The 21,315-nt window shown below is 42.0% G+C and overlaps 1 protein-coding gene across 1 annotated transcript in view; it reads left to right on the top strand.

The window, feature by feature from the left end:
* PHACTR1 (phosphatase and actin regulator 1) overlaps positions 1-21,315 on the top strand; it is a 317,997-nt gene that overhangs the window by 258,888 nt on the left and 37,794 nt on the right. The window contains exons 7-9 of the mRNA XM_019470600.1: positions 5,555-5,885; positions 13,600-13,808; positions 15,346-15,502. Of these exons, the coding sequence (XP_019326145.1) occupies positions 5,555-5,885; positions 13,600-13,808; positions 15,346-15,502 (697 nt within the window). The remainder of the gene's footprint in view (positions 1-5,554; positions 5,886-13,599; positions 13,809-15,345; positions 15,503-21,315) is intronic.

Here is a 21,315-nt window from a genome sequence, read left to right on the forward strand (position 1 = left end):
CAGCGGCCAATTCTCTTTTCACTGTGTGCTTGAGGGAGAAGCAGCAGAGCAAAAGCAGGTCTCCTTCACCAGCAATCCCAGGCTCTCATGGGAAACTGGACCCTGATGCAGTTGCTCTCTCCACACTTCTCTGCCTGCCACTACCTGCAGGGGAGTACCTAGCACATATAGGCAGCAGGAAACCTCGTCTTTGAAACCCTCCTCAAGGCTCTGCATGGGAATTCATGCAGAGCTGTACTTTTCAACCTTTAGGCTAAGCATGCTTTGCTTGTGTTCTCCAAATTCAACTTGAACCTTGGATGCATACATGGTGCAGAAGAACAGCAAAGAATTTCAGTCTCAAATCTTCCCTGAAGACATGGCTGCAGATCTTGCTGTAGTCAGCAGGAGATGCATGGCAGATCTTTCAGAACAGTTTTTAACTTGTCTTTACGAATCTGCTCAAAAAACTCATTGAAAGAAGAAAAGAGACTCTCACTGTTCAGACACAAGTGATTCCCGGAGAGAATACCTGAGAAAGTAAAAGCTACTGGTCCAAATGCTACCAGCAAATATCAGGCACATCACCTCATTTCCACTATGGAGCTCCCTCAACAGGCCATGCTGGGTTTTGCACATTTTTTTTGCACATTACAGAATTAATTACTTGGATGAAATTTAAAGAGTAACTCGTTAACTTTATGACAAGTTGTATTACTTGTATACAGTACAGCAAAGATCATAGTATAAGGTCATTCAGGTGGGAAGGAACCTCAGCAAGTCTCTAGTCCAACCTCCTGCTCAAAGCAGGGCCAGCTATGGGACCAGACCAAGTTGCTCAGGACTTTGTCCAGCCGGGTCTTGAAAACCTCAAAGGATGCCAACTGCACAACGTGTCTGGGCAAACCTGTTCCACATTTTGGCTCTTCTCATGGGGGAAAATGTTTTCCTTATAGTCCAGTCCAGAACCTCTCTTGTCTCCTCCTCCCACCATGCACAACTGTGAAGAGTGTGGCTCCACCTTATTGATAACATCCTCATAGGTACTGGAGGGCTGCTATTAGGTTCCCCCCCGCAAGCTATCTTTTCTCCAAGCTGAACAAGCCTCGCTCCCTCAGCTTCTCCTCACAGGTCAGGTGCTCCAGCCCTCAACCATCGTGGTGGCTCTCTGCTCAACTCATTCTAGGTTTTTGATGTCTTTCCTGGGGGGCCCAAAGCTTGATGCAGTAATGTGGATACAGTCCAAGGAGTGCTGAATAGAAGGGGAATAATCCCTTGATCTCCTGGCTGTGCTTCTACTCATACAACCCAGGAGGCTGTTGGCCTTCCTTGCTGTCCGGGTACCATGCTGGCTCCTGTTTGGCATCAGAAGGAGTCAAGAAAGAGCTTTTGTCCTGCTGGCAGGATAGCAAACACAGCCAGGTCTGCCACAAGCCCAGGATTCCCAGGCATGCCCTCTTACGCCATGCAGTAGTTGTGCTGGGGGAGGATTTGAGGATTTTAATGAGCTTTTCTAGCAGCCCTGCTGGAGCAATATTTGCTGCCATACATCCAGAACTCCCTAGCACTCTCTCTGCAACAGGTGTATCTGCACCATGTCCTGACCAACTCTCTAGCCATGTTCAGTGGCTGGGAAGCATCAGATTTGGTGTAGTTAGCGTACAGCTTCAGTGTACCACAAACACATCAGAAGAACAGTACATGGGCAGACCTTCTGTGCAGCGAATAAAAGTATATTTATCTATCTCCTGAAAAACCCAAGAGGAAATGCAGCAACTATAGGTATTAGCAAAATGATCTATATGGAAGGGGTAAGGGCTGACCTGTTTGTCATAGGTCTGATGTGCAGCAAATATTGTGGCATCCACAACTATCTTTTAAGTAACTTATTGTCATCAGCGGTGGGAAGGTTTCTATGTGTAACATCTCTTTCATCAATTCTGGCACAGTTATTACTTAACCGTGCACAGTGCTGAGTGGTCACAACCCTGCTGGGAGCCAACATCTTGCAAAATTGCTCATTATTCTCTTGAGCATGAAGAACCTCAGCCAAAAGAGATTAATCGGACTTGCACACCTGGCTTGACACAGTTTGCTTCTCTTCTGTCACATGAGTGCTTTGTGCAATGATTTAAGACTCTGGTAATGTTCCACTGAGAAGACACTTACCACAGATTCCTTGTTTGTATTTCCACTGTCCAGCTTCTTATTCATCTATAGGTGTCCATGTCTGATGGATGTTCCATGCTGGAGACAATAACTGTTTCCACCCCTGGTTCATACATCACGTACATTGTGAAATTAAAACAAACAGAGGAAAGAACTGTAAAACGCAGTGATCTCGCTCTTACACGCAGGGACAAGTTGTTCTTTCGTTTACTCCAGATGATGGTAGCACAGTTTCCAACAGCGTGCCTGGAGCCCATGGATTTAAGCAAGGCCCCATTTGTTCAGCACGCTCACTGATCTGACCACGCAGTAAAACTTGCAGTACAAGGTCTCCGTTACTGATGTCGGTGAAGATCTACTGATACGTTTCCGAGCGAATGGATCGAACTCCTCCCATTGCAGTCATTCTCCTTTTAGCCATTTTTTTTTAACAGACAAGTAGAATTCTCCCAAAGGTGAAGGGCAGACAAGTAGATTTAATGCCTCTAGTTCATTTTCAAGGCTCTATTTAGGTATTAGGGCCATATTCAGACAGGCTCAAGAACTTGGGTGAAACACAGTCGGTCTGAATAAAGCCTTACATTAAAAATAATGGACAAGATTTTTGGCAGGTGTCCAGTGGAGTCACCCAGCACTGGTACCACTGAAAACATGTTGATGTGAAGGATTTCTTTAAATTTAAGTGGAAACTAAAGGTCCATACCTTTGTTGTGAAGAGTGGAAACCAGAGTATGCACATCTGATTCATGATGGAGTATGTGGTTACTCGGGATAATTAAGTATAATAATTAATATAAGATATTAAGATAATAATAAAACAATAACAGTTGTTCGCCCGTGCAACTCCAAAGCTGCAGTGCCTCTGTCACAACTCTACTAGACAAATGCTTGCGTTAGAAAGGAAAAGAAATTTTCACTATATTTTACAAGAAAGTTGGAAGGATTCCTGTTTGCTTTATAGCTGAACCATTTGGCACGTTGTACTCACTCCCACCATACAATATTGCTCCAATCTTCAGGATCACAGAAGGCAGCAAACCCAGTTGATACTTCCAGTTATTCTTTTGTCAGAAGCAAGAGATGCCTGCAATTGGGATCTCTTTGAATTCACCATTAAGGATGACTCCCCTGCATCATACACAGAGTGGTGGGGAATCCGGGCACAGGCACTGTCAGATGAAGACCTTAATTGAGATACAGGAGAAAAGGATCTAAAAGCAACAGTCAAACCTGCACTTTTCAACATGGAAGTGCAGATCTCAGTGTTGTCTTTGTAATTCAGGACCAGCTCTAGAAGTGAAATTGCCTGGAGCACAAATGTATGAAAACACTTTGTTACTACAAATCTCATAGGATCCTTATTCTCAGGGCTGTATACAATTTACCCTTTACTCTTTCTGTTATTAACCTTTTATTGAAGATGGTGTGTTCTTTTATGCAGGATACAAAGAGGAAATATACACAGATAATGTGTATGTAAGAAAACCACAGTAACTTGGAGACCTTCCTGTGCTTGAATAGAAAATCCTGAAAGATTTTTTTTTCTACTGTACAGAAAGCAATCTCCTTTATAGGAGAGGGCAGTGCCCTGTGGTTTGGCAATCCCATGAGTTAGATTTCAGCCTTGGTGGAGCCATCAGAAGAATTTTTGCCTTCAAGAGACATGTCAAGTAGATATGATATTGCATTGAAAGCTGAAAGACTTGAGTGCTACTCTCTGTAACTCTGCCACTCTGCAACGTGGAAAGACCACTTTCTCTCCGTGTCTCTATTTCATCTTTGCACACCCTTTGCCTCACCCATGTCTTCAGCCTATAAGCCCTTTGAAGAAAGGGAAGACTTGCTGTCAGTGTGTTGTTCCTAGCATAGTAAAAACACTAGTATCAAGTGGATACTGTGGATGCAATGAAGCTACAACTAGCACTAAAAAAAGTCTAATGTCATATCTGAGTTTGGCTCCATGGATGGTCTTTTCCCACATTACTGCCCTTAATCATTTTCAAGAAGTGTTAGTGCTTGGAAGTCCTCATATCAACCTTGTGCACCCTGGCTAGTAGATATGGATACTAATACAGGCAATACCCAGAATAGGCCAGGAGGGAGGAAGGAATAAAGGGGGCAAGAAGAAGGATAGTTAATGCTAAAAAGAGCCATCTGGAAAAGGACTTTAGAAATCTGATATAGCTCAGGAGGGTGATGACCTTTGAAACCTGGAGGGCAACATCTCACAAGCTTTCTCAGGTCAAAAGAAGATTCTAGCCCTTCAGTTCCTTTACCATGTTACAGCAAGAAGAGTGAACTGAAGCAACAAGAGGCCAAAGAGTGTGCAGACCTTGCCTGCAGAGCTGCATTGCAGAACCAAATGTCTGTTGTATTCCAGGCTGGAAAGGGCCTGGCCTTCCTCCTAAACACAAACTCACAGTTGCAGCTCACAGCATATATATTTGCTCTCGTTTTTGCTCTTAGCATATGTGGTGGCCATTTCCCACACCCATTTTGGGAACTACAAGCCCTCTCATTAACTTCTTTTCCCTTCTGAAAACTTTTCATGGTGCAACTCCAAAAATCTCCATCCTGCAGTTGAGTCCAGGCAGAGAGATTTGCTTGTGGACCTTTCATTGATTTCCATGGAAGTCACGGGGGGAGTCTTTGCCTGGCAGGTCAACTGTGTGATTCAAGGAACATGCCTAGAGCTAAAAAGGTTAAAATTCAGTGCGTGAGTCCAGAGAAAAGTGCCTGCCAAGTCTTCTGTAAAAGAATACATTAATCCTAACAATCTTCTGCCCTTTATCATTTTCTCCTCCTATACCCTTCATTTTTCCAGACCACTCCTGTTTAGTATTCAAACCCTATTTCTTTTCTCTCTTGCCCTGTAATGTAACTTTTAACACCAGATGTTTTGCACATTACAAAGCTGTAAGAAATGTGGCTTGTAGTAATTGTACTGCAGTGGCTGAGAAGGATCAGGAGTCCCTGAGCTTTTGCTCCAGCAGTGATGGTGGCGAGTCATCCTGTAACTTCAGACACTGAATTTCTCTCCCCCTATTTTCATGCCTGTTGAGCGGGAGACATCGCGCTTACCTCACAGGGCTGTTTTGCAGGATTAGGGCTTTAAAGCATCAGTGTGCTACGAGCCTTTAAAATAAATTAAATTGCGTGTTTATTAAGGGGCATGCACAGCCCTGGGATGTTTTTTGTGAGACTCGGAAGTGCTGCAAAACAACAGTATTTTTTCCGAAGACTGTGCTGAGCGCACGCTATGCAGAGTTGTCTGTCACAGCAGGGAAGGGGTGCACACTCCCATGTTGACTAGCAACCTCAGTACCTGCTCGCCCAGGCAGATACTCTGATCTCCATCTCACAGATGTGAAAATTAACACCAGGGCCTCTCTTTCTTCTGTTTTAGATCCTGGCGCTCCTGTGAAACTGCCTTGTATGCCAGTTAAACTGTCACCTCCACTACCTCCAAAGAAAGTCATGATTTGCATGCCTTTAGGGGGGCCAGACCTCTCTCTCTCATCCTATTCCACGCAGAAGAGCTCCCAGCAGCCTTTGACCCAGCACCATCACACTGTCCTGCCATCCCAGTTAGCAGCTCACCAGCACCAGCTCCAGTACGGCAGCCACAGCCAGCACCTGCCTTCTGGGTCCAGCACGTTGCCCATTCACCCTTCAGGGTGCCGGATGATAGAGGAACTGAACAAAACGCTAGCCATGACCATGCAAAGGCTAGAAAGGTAATGGATCAACTTTTTAAATTATATATTGATGTGCACTGTTTCCTGCTAACCTCAGTATCAATATCACCACTTGAGTTATGTTGACAGTACTTGAATGAGGCCTTTCCTCTGGGGGTCTAACGACTTCAGGACAGTCATTGCTGGAGAAACAGAGATGGGGAAAGCGCCTTTCCAGGCTTGTTTGACAAGTTTGTGGCAGAAAGGAGAAAAAGACCACATTTCCTGAACCCCGTTGTCCTGTTCAAGGAGCTAGATGATACAGCCAGTGGAGAAGACGTGAATGGGACATGCCTGGCTTGCAATATATACTGCAGAGTGCATAACTGCAAAGCTCTGGTTATGTGGAGGATTGCCAAAAAAAAAGGAGAGGAAGTGGAAGATTCAAAAAAGAGCACTAAAAACCAAATGTGCCACTCAACCAGGGCATCTGATTGGTATTACCAGTTAGCTCGAAACAACCTATGGGGACTTCCTACAAGTCACTCGGAGGAGTTTTAATATACTATTTCAATTAATTTAAATTAAATTATATGTTTGATCTTAAAATAAGTATTTAACCCATTCCGCGACAGCTATCTTCTTAGCCATTTGCATCTGGAGGAAGGTTGTACATTTGATCAGAAAAGCCTTACCCACCTTGGGGCTGTTTTCTATTACTGTCACTTGTGGGTATCTCTGAATGCTGCTTCAAATAGTCTGAGTAAGTGAAGCATATTGTATAAATGCAAGCTGTCCTCATAGACTGCAAGATCAGCAAGCTTTGGAAAATTTATTTCGTCTTGTAGAGGAAAATTGAGCAAGTCCCAAAATAGGGAAGGTAGTCCAAAAAATGACATGTTCTATTTAGTACCAAGGGCAGCTTTGTAGCCAGCTTGTTCTAGGAGCATCAGATCATTCTTCTCTTAGACAGGACGTGAAAATATTTGGTCTAACAGACAAAATGCCTAATGGTTTGCCCCAATACCTCTTTGTGATAATGATACCTTCATTATAGTGCATAGTTAAAAAGAATTCGACTAGGGATGGCAGATTCTCCTTACTGCATGAAAAACAGTCAGGGGACCAGAGGCTGTCCCACACTGCCAGCTTATTTTAGTACCAGGACAGAGAGACCTCTGTGGTTATATCGGGGGGGGGGGCTGATGCTTCTGCAACATGGGGGAAATCTCTGCTGTTAGGGCTGTGAGGGAGGTTCCTCTTCCCATCAGTAAAAGGGCTGTACCAGTAGGATTGGAAAAAGCATCCACATTCCCCATTGTGCCCAGTGACTACCCAGTTACTTCTCACATTGCCAGCAGGGCTGGTCAGATGCATGTTCATCACCCCAAAGCTTGGTGCACCGAGTGCAGAGGGTAACTGGTGTCTCCCAAAGGCTCCTTTGGGGCTGTGCTGCCCATGCCGTCCCCAGCATAGGTTGGATGTCTTACTGTCTGGCTCACACTGCCTGCAGAAGGCACTTTGTTATCCTGAGCCCAGTGACATCTCTCAGAGTATGACTTCATTGTGGCATCTGTTGCCCCACAGCAATGAATGCTTCAATTTCTAGGCATCCATCATGTTTATGTCTACAAATATGTTTAACTGATTTAAAGAAGGTGATGCTGTTTGGTTTTAACTATTAATTTGAAGCTGAAGCTCTGCTGCTTGTTAAAAACTGAATAAGCAAGGATTCATCTCCCGATATGAAGCAATTGCCTCCCTTTGTAGAAGAAAATAAGAAAAGGTTGTGGCATTGATATTTCACATTTTAAATGAAGATGAATCCTAGTTCACGATATTGCGGACGGTTGATTTTTCATAGCCTTTTTGTGTTGATTAACTATTATTTCAATCACGAAATAAAGTATTGAGTACTTCAGATATTCTTCTCATCAAAACAAATCAATAACGTTTGCATTCACAGGAGAGAAAATAGGTGATGACTGTTTCCTCTGCAACAGCAATTGTTATTTTCATAGTATTTACAGGTAAAAAGGTCTGTGGAGCTGACACCTGCTGTTAAATTCTTAAATTGCTTTTTCATGCCACATTGTGAACAAATCAATAACGTTTGCATTCACAGGAGAGAAAATAGGTGATGACTGTTTCCTCTGCAACAGCAATTGTTATTTTCATAGTATTTACAGGTAAAAAGGTCTGTGGAGCTGACACCTGCTGTTAAATTCTTAAATTGCTTTTTCATGCCACATTGTGATCTAAGTAAATTTGCTAACTTTTCTTGAAAATTTGTGCAGATTTTTAAACTATATGTTTTTAACTTGGGAGAGGATTATTTGCACCAAATGCCACTGTTTTCTAGTATTTTTGACAGTAGTTCTTTTCCCATAATTGCATAAAATCTGGATTAAACCCAGCGGAAATCATACCGCAGCATTTGTCATTGGACACTTCAGCTCAGAAGTCTTGATGGCTTTTTAAAACTGCACAGATCCTAGATCTGCTTTCCTCTATTTAAAATTTGGTAGTGTGCTCACATCTGTTGCATGCATAGGATATGCAGTAAGATCCTGAGCTTTACTGTTCCTTCCAGGATAACATGCTACTGGGTCACTCTTGTTGGGTCAATAATCTTGAGGAGACGAGAGAGCCTGACAAGTCTCTGAGGCACCTTCTGGGGAATGCTAAGCTCATTGGCTGCATTTATTTTTGCTGATCTCAGTCTTTATCTCAAAAGAATCCTACAACATTATGGAATAATTGCCATGATGCTGCAGTAATAATGCTGCCAAGTCTGGTAATTTGGGGGATTATTTAGAGTAGTATTTTGTCTTTAATAGGGGAGGATCATGTAGACAAGTGCAGACCAGTATTCTGCTCTAAATTTTGTCTTTTTTTTCCTTTAGGAGAATTTTTTTTTCTTCCCTGTGGCTAGTTTCTTTGCTCCTAGTGCAGTGGAAGCTCCTTGTCTGTTAAACTCCATTGGTATTCACTGAATCCATAACCAGTTTGTATCAATTCCACATTTTGCCCAGTAAACTTTTCTTAGACCTCACAACTCTTCTCTCCACCAGGACTGTGAGTGTGGACAGGAGCAAACAATGAAAGGCTAAAACATCCCCTTCCTCTAGCAATCTGGATTTTTTGCTTTCACAGATGAGGTCTCTGGAATTTGGATAGTCTAACAACATCTGAAGACTGATAGTTGAAATCAGTGCTTTGCCAGTGAGCCAGAAGCTTGCCAGAGAAAAATGAGCTGTCCCTCTGTACCGGCCTGGAAGCCAGAAGTTATTTTGCTGTCTTTGACCTTGAGAAAGCTACTGAGCTCCTCTGCCTCTATTTTCCCCTCTGCAGGAGTGGTTGCATGTTACTGCCTCACCTAGATCTAGTGCATATTAATAAGTTAATGTCTTGAGGTACATTAAAAGCGTGTAATAGCTATTCAAGTCCCAGTTGTTCTTATGACTTAAAATAGCAGTTAATTCCTGGATTTTTTTATTCCGTTTTATTACAGACATTATAGAACATTAAGTTCATTTGCACACTTAACGCTTTTGATTGCAAACATTTTCTGGTCCTCATAACATCTATTCATAACCTATTCTCAGAAGGGCAATCTGTCCCTTGTCATAGTATGCCTATTATGACATGTCGTTTGTGCTGCCAGTTTGCCTCTATTTTCCCTGATAAATTACCAGCTTTATGACAGATTAAGCTGAAACAGAGAAGAGTGTAATTTCCACGTAAGTTTTTTTCTGCAACCTCTGTTGCCAATTTGTGCCCTACTGCTAACAACTTTCCCCTTCAGCCCAAAGGGTATGTGTCAAGCATAAGTAAAACTCTAGATTTGGGCATCATTTTTTACCATTTCAGAATGCATTTTAAGAGTCGGTGAAAATCGGATAAGCCCTGCCACCAAAATCCACAGAAGGTTTCATTCTCCTGCCTGAAATGAATTTGAGAAGAAAGACCGTGCCCAAAAGCCGTGCATCGCGAACAGCATCAAAAGAAGCTTTAGAAACCCTCTTGTGCCACTCGAATGTATCTTTAATTTTGACTTAGGGAGGCAGCTTCTTGATCTGAAATAGCCTTATTTTCTGCCTTGCCCATATAGTTCTCAGTCTGTCTGGTAAGACGACAATTCATTTCAATTACTCTGTGGGCTCTTGTACACCAGCAGCTGAATCAAGGCCTCAGTTTGTTCAATGTATGTACTAAAGAGCTGTTAAGCAGCAATATCTCACTCCGGGCTAGAATTGCATCTGTGGCAGAGCAGTGAAAAATCGCTGTGTCCAAAAAGACAGTGTGTGAGACCAGTTCCTCTGGGACACCCAGTTCAGCTTCAGACTGTAGATTTATGAAATGAAATGCATGAGACATCCCTGCCAGTGTCTTGTAAATCTTATAAAACGTATTTGAGTCAGAAAACATTTATTTTCCATAAAACTTGTCAAGAGAATTTCTTTTTGTCTAAACTTTAGCAGTGCCTAAGGATAGAAACGCTTAATATTTATAGCTCTGCCTTCTCTCTCTGTCTCTCACACATAAGCCTGTATTGTAGAAATGTATATACAATGGTTTGAAGTTTTTTCAGATTTTGTTTTAACTGGTAAGTACAGAACAGTGTAGTGTGGATCTGAAAACATGCTGATAAAAATGTAACTCTTTATTCCAAAATCAAAGAGCCTGGGATGACAGATGAGAAGCATGCGTTTTTTTCCCCACTAGATTTTACAGGAGGGATTTCACTTTTTTCTTTTTTGATTTTGTCTGTACCATGAGTCACGCATATGCTTAAATTCTGATTTTTCATTAAAGTATTTTCTCACTAGAAACATTGTAAGCTATATTGGTGTAACTTTTTTGCTGTTTTGGTCACGTAAAGATGATGCAACGATAATTGCAAGCGCTTGGACTAGTCAGCTATGTATTATTCAAATCTATGTGTTAAGATACATTTATCTTCTTAAAACAAGTGCTTGCTTAGCTGTAGCTTTGTTCTCTAATTTTGTTGCAAATCACGAAGTTGATTTAAAATGGACTGTTTGAAACAATAGTGTGCTTTTTGGCAAATAATGCTAAAAAATTTTGTGGTGTAGACCACCTGGCCATGTGGGGTTTTTGCTAATGACCTAGAGGAATTTATACACAATGGAAATATCCAGTGACCTTGATTCGTCTTTCTTAAGTGTACTGCAGTACTGCATGTATTTCATAAGTGCTTTGCTTAGACAGCTGACTTAGTCAAAATGCTGTGGAAGAGGCTGATTTTAATCAAGAACACAAAACACCAGGAAAAATGAGGGGCTTAAAATAGAAAGTAGTATTATCAAGAAAGTGGATGATTCAGAAAAATTACAATGAGATGAGAAGCCGCCTATTTCTAGATCACTAGTTCAAATAAAGATCCTCTGTGGTAATTTGTAAATCTTGTTGCCATCCGATACCTGCTTGGTAACCTAAATTGGCGTGAGCCACTTTGATATCTGCTACCCTATGTGCACGCCCATAAGGATGCATCTGTAACCTGCATACATCCTTCACAGAACGGGGAAGCACCAGATGGTCCTGGATGCTGAACTACTTTTTGCTCCTTTCATTTGTACTTCCAGAAGGGACTTAGTGAACTTGTACTTACTCTCTGTGTATGTATTGTTTTAAAATTAACTGAATGATCCAGTGGTTGTGTTCACCATTGGAAGTTTGTTTGCTTTTTTTTTTTAGCAATGTTAACAGAATTTCACAGCATTTTAGTTTCTCTTGGAAATTTAATTCCAGGCTTTTGAATTTCCTACCTTTCCTCTCAAAAAGAGTTACACAAAAAATAGGTTACAGAGAAAACAGATTTTAAAAATGAAGTTCATAAAATTAAAATTATTAAAGCATATCAATAAATTGGAAGTTAGTTGAAAGTTTTTAAAGAATGTAGTGCATTTATGTGTCATTAGGGAAATTCAGCTGATGAATTTTAAAACTACTTCTGGAATAAAATTTTTTGGGTCAAATTCATTGAAGCCTAATACAAAAATTCACAAGACAGTTCTTCATGAATCTTTCTTACTTTGTGGTACAAAACATGGACTATCACTAAGAAAATGGAGTTCCTCTCTTCAAGGCATCCAGTAAAGCTATGCATCTCACTTTTGGTTAGTGTGCAATAGTAAATGATGCAATTAACAAAATTATTTCCCTGAAGCCGAAGGTGGTGATAACAGCATGGTATGGTTTGCTCACAGGATCTGAAGCTTTTTCTTCTCCGTAATCCCTAAGCACATTGTGGACTAGCATTATATACCTAGAAGTACATTTTTAAAAGTCTTTCTGGGGTGTTATCTGGCAGCCATTTAAGAGTCCATGTTAACTTCAGGGTTAGAAGAAAGAGAAATGTTTCAAGTTGACTCAGTAGAAAATCATTTAAAGAGAAGAATACAACAGTTTTTCAAGATGCAGAATGCCTCTGGTATTCTGAGCAGGCTAAAATATTCAAGGGAATTGAGGCTACCTAGCACTTGGTAAGGTCAGACCCAAATTTGTGTGCCTCAAGGGCAACTTGGCCAGCACATCTGATTTCGCACCTATGTTCTTCTGGAAAGTAAAATGGGAGTTTGACATGAAGAGGGTGTCCAACAGGCAAATGTTCCCCACCTTTCATATAGCTCTTGCCTCAGCTGGGACTTAAGAGAGAGGGCAGTTTCTGCTGACTCACAAATAAACCTGAGCAGCCATCATTTTTGCCTGCCAGTCTCTCATTCTCATTTCACGTTGGAAAAGCAACATGAGCTATTAGATAGAAATGGGTTGGGAAACCTGGTTCTGTTCCTGACCTTTCCTTTCACCTTTTGTTTGACTTTGATCTTCACCTCCTCATGTTCCTCTTTCCCTACTTGTGTTGATATGTTCCTTGGTAAAGGGCTTTGAAATCAACACATAAACAGAGCTAGGTGGTAGGAGTACTGACCACAGGTCTTAACCTAGTAAGCTGCAGGAAATGATCAGTCGCACTTTATGTGACAAAAGAAATACGATGTTAGCTCAAATTCAGATTGATCTCCAGCACCTGGCTGGAGTGAGGAGCCGGGGCAGGAGAAGGGATATCATCACTGCAGCTCCCACAACATATAACTGTGCCATAAACAAACCTCCCAGGTTTTAGCTCTCTCTCTTGTTACTCTCACCAGCTCCCAAAGTCTCTTTTCTCCAAGCCCAGTTTCACATGCTCAGTCCCGTGCGCTTCAGAGAGTTATGCCCTTGCCTTCCCCTCAAGTCAATCAACATCTTCTTGCCCAAGGAGTGCAAGTCATGGTTTCTCTCTGCCTTTCTACAATCCTCCTCTACAATCTATACCTTTCCTTCCTCCTGCTCTCTTACTGCACCTTTTGCATGCAGGTGAGACGTTCTGTCCTTACTGCCTGCACGCCAGTGGAGAGGTCACACAGACACCAGGCTGAAGACATGCTTATCACTCTGAGTAGCTGGTGCAATTCTCACTAAGCCTTGAGACTGTATTTGCCACAGATCTTTAGTTCTCAGTCCTGGCTGCCAGTATTTCTGCCTGCGTGCTGTCCTACCTCTCCCTAACAAGTGTTGTACCTTAGATCTAATGTGTACTCAGTTTAAACCCATTAGATGTCTTGCTGGTCATGAAGGTCTTTCTGTCCTCGCTTCTTCTCAAAAAGGGATGAAAGACCACTACTTTCCTAAATACAGTGAGAGAAGCAACTCAGTCTTCCATTGAGCTGTTTCCTTTAGTTTATTTGTTTTTCTTTCCCAACAGCTCTGGTTTACACACAGGTGACAGTGTTACAAAAACAGGACCTGGGGGCCTTCCAGACATGAGACAAGTGCCAACTGTTGTGATCGAATGCGATGACAATAAAGAAAATGTGCCTCATGAAACCGACTATGAAGATTCTTCCTGCCTCTACACAAGACAGGAAGAGGAGGAAGATGAAGATGAAGATGAGGATAACTCATTATTTACAAGTAAGAGTCATTCCATTTTTCCTTTCTCATTTATTTAATTTTTACTCTGGACTCTCAATACACAAGGAAAACAGAAGGCCTGTGAATTTTCTTTCTTGACCATGGCTTTTGCATCTCTCAGGGCTTGACTACATGGGGATGCTTGCTAAATCAATCCAAAATAACAAGTAATATGAATCTTTAGTGATTTCCCTAATCCACATGAATCCCTGTCTGGGTAGCTCTCAGACAGAATTCAAATGGTTTTGGCTTATATTAGTTCACTTCCAAATTGACTTTTGGATTCACTTTCCCAAGTGTCCGTGGTGTAAAGCAGCCCTGCCTTTGGCTTAAGTCAAGATCAGCTCAATAGAGTTACTTCAGGAGGATGAAATAAGCGCCACCGATACAGAATCAGAGCTTTTATATATAGTAAGTATTAAATCATGTCAGAATCATTAAGTTTGCACATACTTTGAAAGGGGTCACGATCAGAGAATTGGGCTCAGATAAGAAGAGAAGAGGTTAATTGATAGCCATATCGCAATTACAGTCTGGAGAGGGACCTGTGGCCCCTTCCTGACCTCTCTGAGAAAACCCATCTCCTGCCTTGGTGTGGCATCACAGGACTCTCCCATGAAGACAAGATACAGTACTTTGCGTATGACAACTGCTTGTCATCCTGCAGGTCGAGCTGAAGTTTCAGGCCCTTGGATTTCTTTTCTTCTGAGAACAGGGAGCAGTACAATCAAACAACAGCCTTTTTAAAACACACACAAAGAAGATTCTGAAACAGGCATATTTAATATCCTCAGAATCCTTCCTTACCCTGCAAGTGAAATTAAGCAATCTTTGCTCTTAAACTAAGAAACAGAGCAGAACTGCACTATCTCGCAGTCTCCTGCCAAAGCCCAAAGCCTTTCATGGGTTTGTGTCTCTCTGCCTGCTTGTGTCTGTCTTCCCTGCTCAGACTGCTTTGGATGCAAGCCTAGAAAAGCAAGTTTGAGCTGTGAAAGGCCACTGGTTTTCACAGTGTCTTTGCTACTCTCACTGCCTGAGAACCGGTGTCAGTTAATGTGCATAGAGATCTGTGCTGCTTCTGATTGACTTTTGATTCCTTCTAGTGCTAGCTTGGATGTCTTGATATTACATTGCAAGAGAGAGAGATACCTCTTTCTTTCCACATGCCGTAGCTGTGCTGCATGCCCAGATTCTGAGGTTGAATTATTCATTCCATTACGTGGTTCAGAAACATTGTGCTAGAGAAAGCTACAGATGCTACTAGCAATTCTGAAACAAGCCCTTCTTCTCCACTCCTCTCTGTGGAGCAATATTTTAATTTCTTTTCCTGTATACCTACCAAATTCAGCTTTTCCTTATTATGGTATGCGTTGAGGTTAATTGAGCAAGTGACGTTAATTGACACCCCTTTTCCCACAGTCCATACGAATGTAAATGAGAGCCTAATATCCTCCCTTGGCTAGCACTTCTTTGCCTGCTGCATGCTGTAATGAAATGATGACACCTCCTTTGGCAGAGCCTCTCCTCTCTCCCACAGGCTCCCTGGCAATGAAAGTCTGCAGGAAGGACTCTTTAGCAATCAAACTAAGCAACAGGCCTTCTAAGCGAGAGCTGGAGGAAAAGAACATCCTCCCCATGCAGACTGATGAAGAGAGGCTCGAACTGAGGCAGCAGATTGGGACAAAGTTAACAAGGTAGGAGACAAACATTTTTCTAACTCTTACTTTTGGAAATATGTGGTGGGATGCAGTTTTTATCCTTAGTCTGTAAACATTTGAGATCTGTTCACAATGTTCAAGAGAAAAAGCCATGGGGGGAAAAAAAGACTGGACATTATTTCTGCTCCAATATAACTTCCCATACAATGCCCCATCTCATTTTCCTGGCATATCCTACGGGATCTTTGGCTGTGTTAAGTATCAGCATGAACTATGTGGATTTGGTTGCTTTTGGTGCACCATTGGGAAATGTTCAGCTTTGATGACATTTTGGACTGTAGCTGCAGGTGCCATTTGATAGGCTGTTAGTTTGGCCAGAGGGCAGAGGTATAACTTTCTCTTCTGACTGCATCTCCCGTGAGTAGCTGAGTCTTTTCCTGATCCAAAATACTTACATCCTTCAGTACCTGCTTTTGTTGGGTCAGGTTGGACAGTCTAGACTCTTTCTTCTTCCTAACGGTGTTATTCACCAGCTGTTCTGTATTGCATGGGGTATAGAGGGGTGGCCATTAAATGTGGAAGATTTCTGTCAAGAATTAATAAACTGAGGTCAGGTAGAAATGTCTAAGAACCTCCTTATGCTCCAGCCGTGATTTCTGTAATCAGTTTAATACTGTTATGTTATCAACTTGGTGGAATACAGAGCTGGTGAATGCTGTTAGTCGCCCTCCAGTGTGACTCTGAGAAAACCACAAGGAGAAGACCAGCCAGTTGTTGGGAGTTTTCTTGCGGGTTTTCTTTTTATTCTTCTTTTTTTTTTGGTGGGGGGGATAAAGGGGGAACACCGCTACCATGTTGTGGAGACAGGAGGAATAGGAGCTCCTGGTAAATACCTCTTTCAGCATTTTATCTACTTTTTTTCATGGCCTCATGTATCGCCTCTTTGGAATAAACTAACCACATCTTTCCAGTCTGTCTTTGAAATTCTTTGTGCTGGATCATGCTTAGCCTACTCCAAGACCTGTCTAATTCTTCAGTATTCTTGTTGAAGGGCCTCAGCAGTGATGCCCAAAGTATGCAAGATGGTGCTGCACTGTTGCTGGTACTGTGATCTTTCAGTCCAGAATAAATTCAGCCTAATACCTTGTTAGACTGCAGCTGCACATGGAGCTCTGCGTCCCAAAGAGCAGCACATGATAGCAAGGTCCCAGTGCTTACATGATTAATTTTGAACCCTTTTGAAGCATGTGAAGAGTTGAAATTTTTGTCTCTTACCATATCTTACTGTGCACTGCTTGACCTTGCAATGACATTGAACAGCATTTCCACTGTGTTGCCCATTTGCCTAAATTACTTAGGTCTCAGAAATTTTACAGCTCTGTCTGATGAAGGTAAATAGTGTCATTTGCAAACATTGACTCTGCACAACTCACTGTGCCCCAGGTGTTTTTTATTATAAATATTTTATATCTCACCTCTCCAAAAGCTGTTTTTTCCCCATTAAAGAATGTTTTTTCAGCATATCTCTTTTTAACAAGGGAAACTAATTTTGGCAATACTCAGAACCCTTCCTGTGTAAGCCCCATATTCTCACAATGTCGTTGTTTGTTTCCCCAGTTGCATCTCTGCTTATTCAGTCTGACGTATAATGCTTGATCTTGTCTTCTAATATAGCTAGGACTTAGGGACAATCACAAATAGTTCAAATAATTAAAACTGTGTATATATGAGCTCAAAAAATAGCTGAGCCACTGCTGTTTCATTCCCGTTTTATAGCAGTGTAATATCACTGAAATTGGTAGAAATTCACAAGCCTTATCTGGAATAATATAGTTGCTAGTCTGACCTTTTAATTACTAGTTTTTACAACTTAGTATCTCATCCTTTTGAGTAGTTAAAAAAAATCAAGAAATATGAGGAGAAAACAACTTTCCTCATCTCTAATACGCAAAAAGCCACAGACATTTCAGCAGCAAAAAGGAAGGTACCTGTCTTACTAGTGCGTTGTATCTAAATGTAATGTATCCGTGTGCACAGACTGATGAAATAGAGAGAATATTTCAATTTGGACAGTATTTCTTTACTGTCCAGACTTCATTACTGAATCCATCCTTTGCCATTGCTCAGTAATTGTCACACAGTGATGCAAATGCCAAGCAAAATTAAAGTAGTGAAGCATTTATAGTCCTTAGAGAAGATGCTAGATGCAGACTATAATTGCAGCTGGCAATTTTGGATTTCAGAGGGATTTGTACTGTTCCACCAATGGTCCCCTACGGTTTAAAATAGCCAGCCAATGAAATCACATATGCTACTTACAGAAGTAAAAAATGCAGAATAAAAACTTCAGCAAATAGTTATTGTCTGTAATGGATCAATTAATTTTCACCAAGAGGCTGATTAGGATACTTCAGTATTTATGCATAATCCTCACAGTATTTAGTTTGGAAGAGCTCATTGGCTGCCACATTTGGCAGATCAGAATTTAGTACTATAAAGAGAACGTCATCTTTAAAGAAGCTTATAGCCAGGCATATTGAGAGATTGACCATTGACATATTGTGTGGGACCAAAATCATCCCAGGTGTAGTTCCTTCAGCCTTATTAGAGTTGCACCAGGAACCAATTTGGCTCAGAACTGTTTATTTAGATCCTGTTCAAATATAGCTTGGAACATCTAAACCTCCGGTTAGTCCCAGAAAATTGCTATGACTTTATTAATACATCTGCCAACTGGTAGAGAGACTCCAGAGCAGACTTCACACTGTCACCTGTTTCCCATGCTGGGAGAATAGTGCCTTGACTTACACCAGACCAGTTGTAAGGGTGAGGCTGCAGAGACTGTATCTTATAGCGGGATCTGGCCCACTACACACCTGAACATTAGCTCAGCCATGAGACAAATTAACATCTTTGTGGCTGTCATAGAAACACTTCACATGAATGTAGTGCTTCACTGGTGTGTATCCTGTATCATGGCTCAGCACATGTAGATCCAAGCAAAAATGGAGCTTTTTGCCCAAGATGGCAAAATACATCCTAGCAAAGGCAGGAGATCCCACATCACGCGAATTCCAGCCACATGTATAGGCCGCTGCATCATAGACTATTTCTGGGCAGTCTTTACACAGCAATTACAGCAACTAATTAGAAGACCTCCTCCTCTAACCAAGCCAGAGTGGACTACTCCAAAATGTGATACCTACTATGAAGCAAGGAGCAAAAATAGTGAATTAAGATGCAGAACTTCCAGCTCATAACCACATGTGACTTGGGGATAGGAAATGGATGCTGGAGGCCATGTTCTTGGCTGCTAAAACCCTTGCAACTCCATTAACTTCTACTCTGAAATGCAGACCTTCTGTGCTAAGTAAATCTTTAAGTGGGTATGGTTTTCTTTTTTTTTCTGCCTGCTCAGCTTCTCCCAAACTCCTCCTCCATTTTATCCCTCTGGTGCCTGCACATCTTCACAGCTGCTCAAGAAGTGCGTCTAAGTGACCATAAGACAAAAAGGAGAAAACAGGACTCAAAACAGGACTCTGAAAGTTAACCGGCAGAGGGAAAAGACAGACTTCTGCCTTCTGCCTGTCTCTCTGGCTGTGTTGGACCTGCTGGGAAGCACTGGTCCCCTGGTTATTCAGGTTAGAGCAGGAGGCAGGAGGACCTGGATTTAGCTTTCAGTGGCTATCAGGGTGAGAGGAGCTGGGCATATCTGGGCTATGACTGTGAAGCAAGGACTCAGACAGGCTCTGGATCTGAGCTTGGAGGTTCTCCTGGGGCAATGATAAAGGCATGGCCTGTCAGGAGCCCCAGGTGAGGAGGAGGGCCAGCACTGATGGTTGATGCACAGCAGAGCCGCATGTCTCCCAGAGACTGCGGGACTGTCCCCTGGGACTGAGACAGGTGCTTCAATGCCGGTCCTTGCACTTCTTTTTCACCAAGGAATCATAATGGTGGTCATAAGAGACCACACAGACTTCCTCAGTCAACATATTATTTAGTAAGCACAAGAGCCCTTTAGAGAAAATGTATCTATACATTTCTGTATAGCTATATACTACACCAGACTTTGCTGAGGACTTCGCACTCCCTTGAACTGGGAAGACATGGTTTCTTTGCATGTCTTTCACAAAGTCTCTCCCATACCTTGAGATAACATGTGTCTTTAGACTATGGCTGATCTGCCACGCATCCTACAAGAGAGGCTTTCTAAAGCACTCAAGTCTTTTTTGACTCTCTCAACCCCCCAACTCTATTGAAAGTGCTCATTAGCAATTAGATACAGGAGTATTAAAGCTGATATTTTGGTTCACTGCTTTTCAAGAATGCATGGCAGTGTCCTTATCTGTTTTCCTTGAATTGCTTCCATCCTGGCTTTTCCCATCTGCTGGAATAGGATGATCTAATCATACAAAAAATCTGGTAATCCAGTATTGTTATCATCACATTGCTAATAATCAGTGTTAAGGGAACTTCTTGATATTCACAGTATTATTACTGGTCAGCATCCTGCCTCTCTCATCAGCACACTCCTACCCACCTCAGGGCAGAGGGCAGGCTGGCTGCAGGTCACAGGGCAGGGGAGATACATAAAGCCTGTCCACAGGCAAGCAGTGCGTGTCAGGGGACTGCTACCCATCACTGGCAGGTGCCACAGGCAACCCAATAAGATTTTGCAGCCCAATAAGATTTTGTGCTGTGCTGTTGCCAAAAGCTGTCAGTTGTAGGAGTCACACTTAACGCAAGACCATGCCTGGTGTGAAAGCAAAGAGAGATGAGGTGGGGAAGCAGCCCTCAGCACAATTAACTAAATAATTAAATAGAAAATAATTAAATTGGAAACAAATAAAGAATAAAGTAACTTCTTGCAGTGCACACACTACCATTTTCCTCTCTTGTGACTTTGAGTGATGGAAATCCAATTGCTCGACTGACTCCTGTGAGTGTGTCACTGTATATGTTCTACTGGCTTTAAAGCAGTGAATCAATGGCGAGCTCCTCTGTCAAATATACAGTAGTGCTCTGCATGTTTTTTGTATAGCCCTAGATTTATTCACTACAATGCCTTATGGAGTGCTGTCCTTACACCAGCAAGTGGAAAATCTTGATCTGAAGCAATACAAATAATATATTGCAAGTATCACGAGGCAAAGGATAGGAAGTATGAGAATAGATCACAGAGACGCTGTCTGTGTGCATATGGCTGTAAATATGTACGCTTGAGATACGGACATGCACACCTGCTAGATGTGTTTATAGTCCCATTGATGCTTTGGAAATAGTACCGAGATGTCTGTGACTGAGAAATGTAGCACGAAAAGTCATAAATCTTTGTTATGGAGCAGCAGGTTTGACAGATGATGGTCACCGACTACCTTGATCAGAAAGGTAATCTACTCTATGCATTCCCTGATCAACACTACGTCTTCCTCAGCTGTACTGAAAAATACTGCCTAGAAACAGAAATCCTGTGATGAAATGAACTTGGTGAATTCCCACAAGTATAAAAAAATTGCTACTGATTTTTAAAATGTCATGAGGCTGCTGTGAGGTTTTTGGACTTGTTCACATCAGGTGCTAGTTGTCCATGTGTCCCTCTGCATGAGGGAGAGTACTCAGGAGAAAGAGCAATAGAGTGTGTTTGTAAACAGAAGGAGAGACATGAACTAGAAAGAAGAGTAGAAAAATTGGACATTTTGGGATAAGGATTGCGTCTTCGGCATCACCATGAAGGTGACAGAGATATTACCAGTGCTGAGGAAGGGTCAGTCTGCAAGGCTTGCACAGTCGTTAAAATGCACAGCAGTTCCTTCAGAGGCCTGAGGGGACTGAATAGTCCAAAGTGGTTG

This window comes from Aptenodytes forsteri, unplaced genomic scaffold (assembly GCF_000699145.1).
Source record: "Aptenodytes forsteri isolate BGI_AS27 unplaced genomic scaffold, ASM69914v1 Scaffold63, whole genome shotgun sequence".
NCBI classification, from domain to species: domain Eukaryota; kingdom Metazoa; phylum Chordata; class Aves; order Sphenisciformes; family Spheniscidae; genus Aptenodytes; species Aptenodytes forsteri.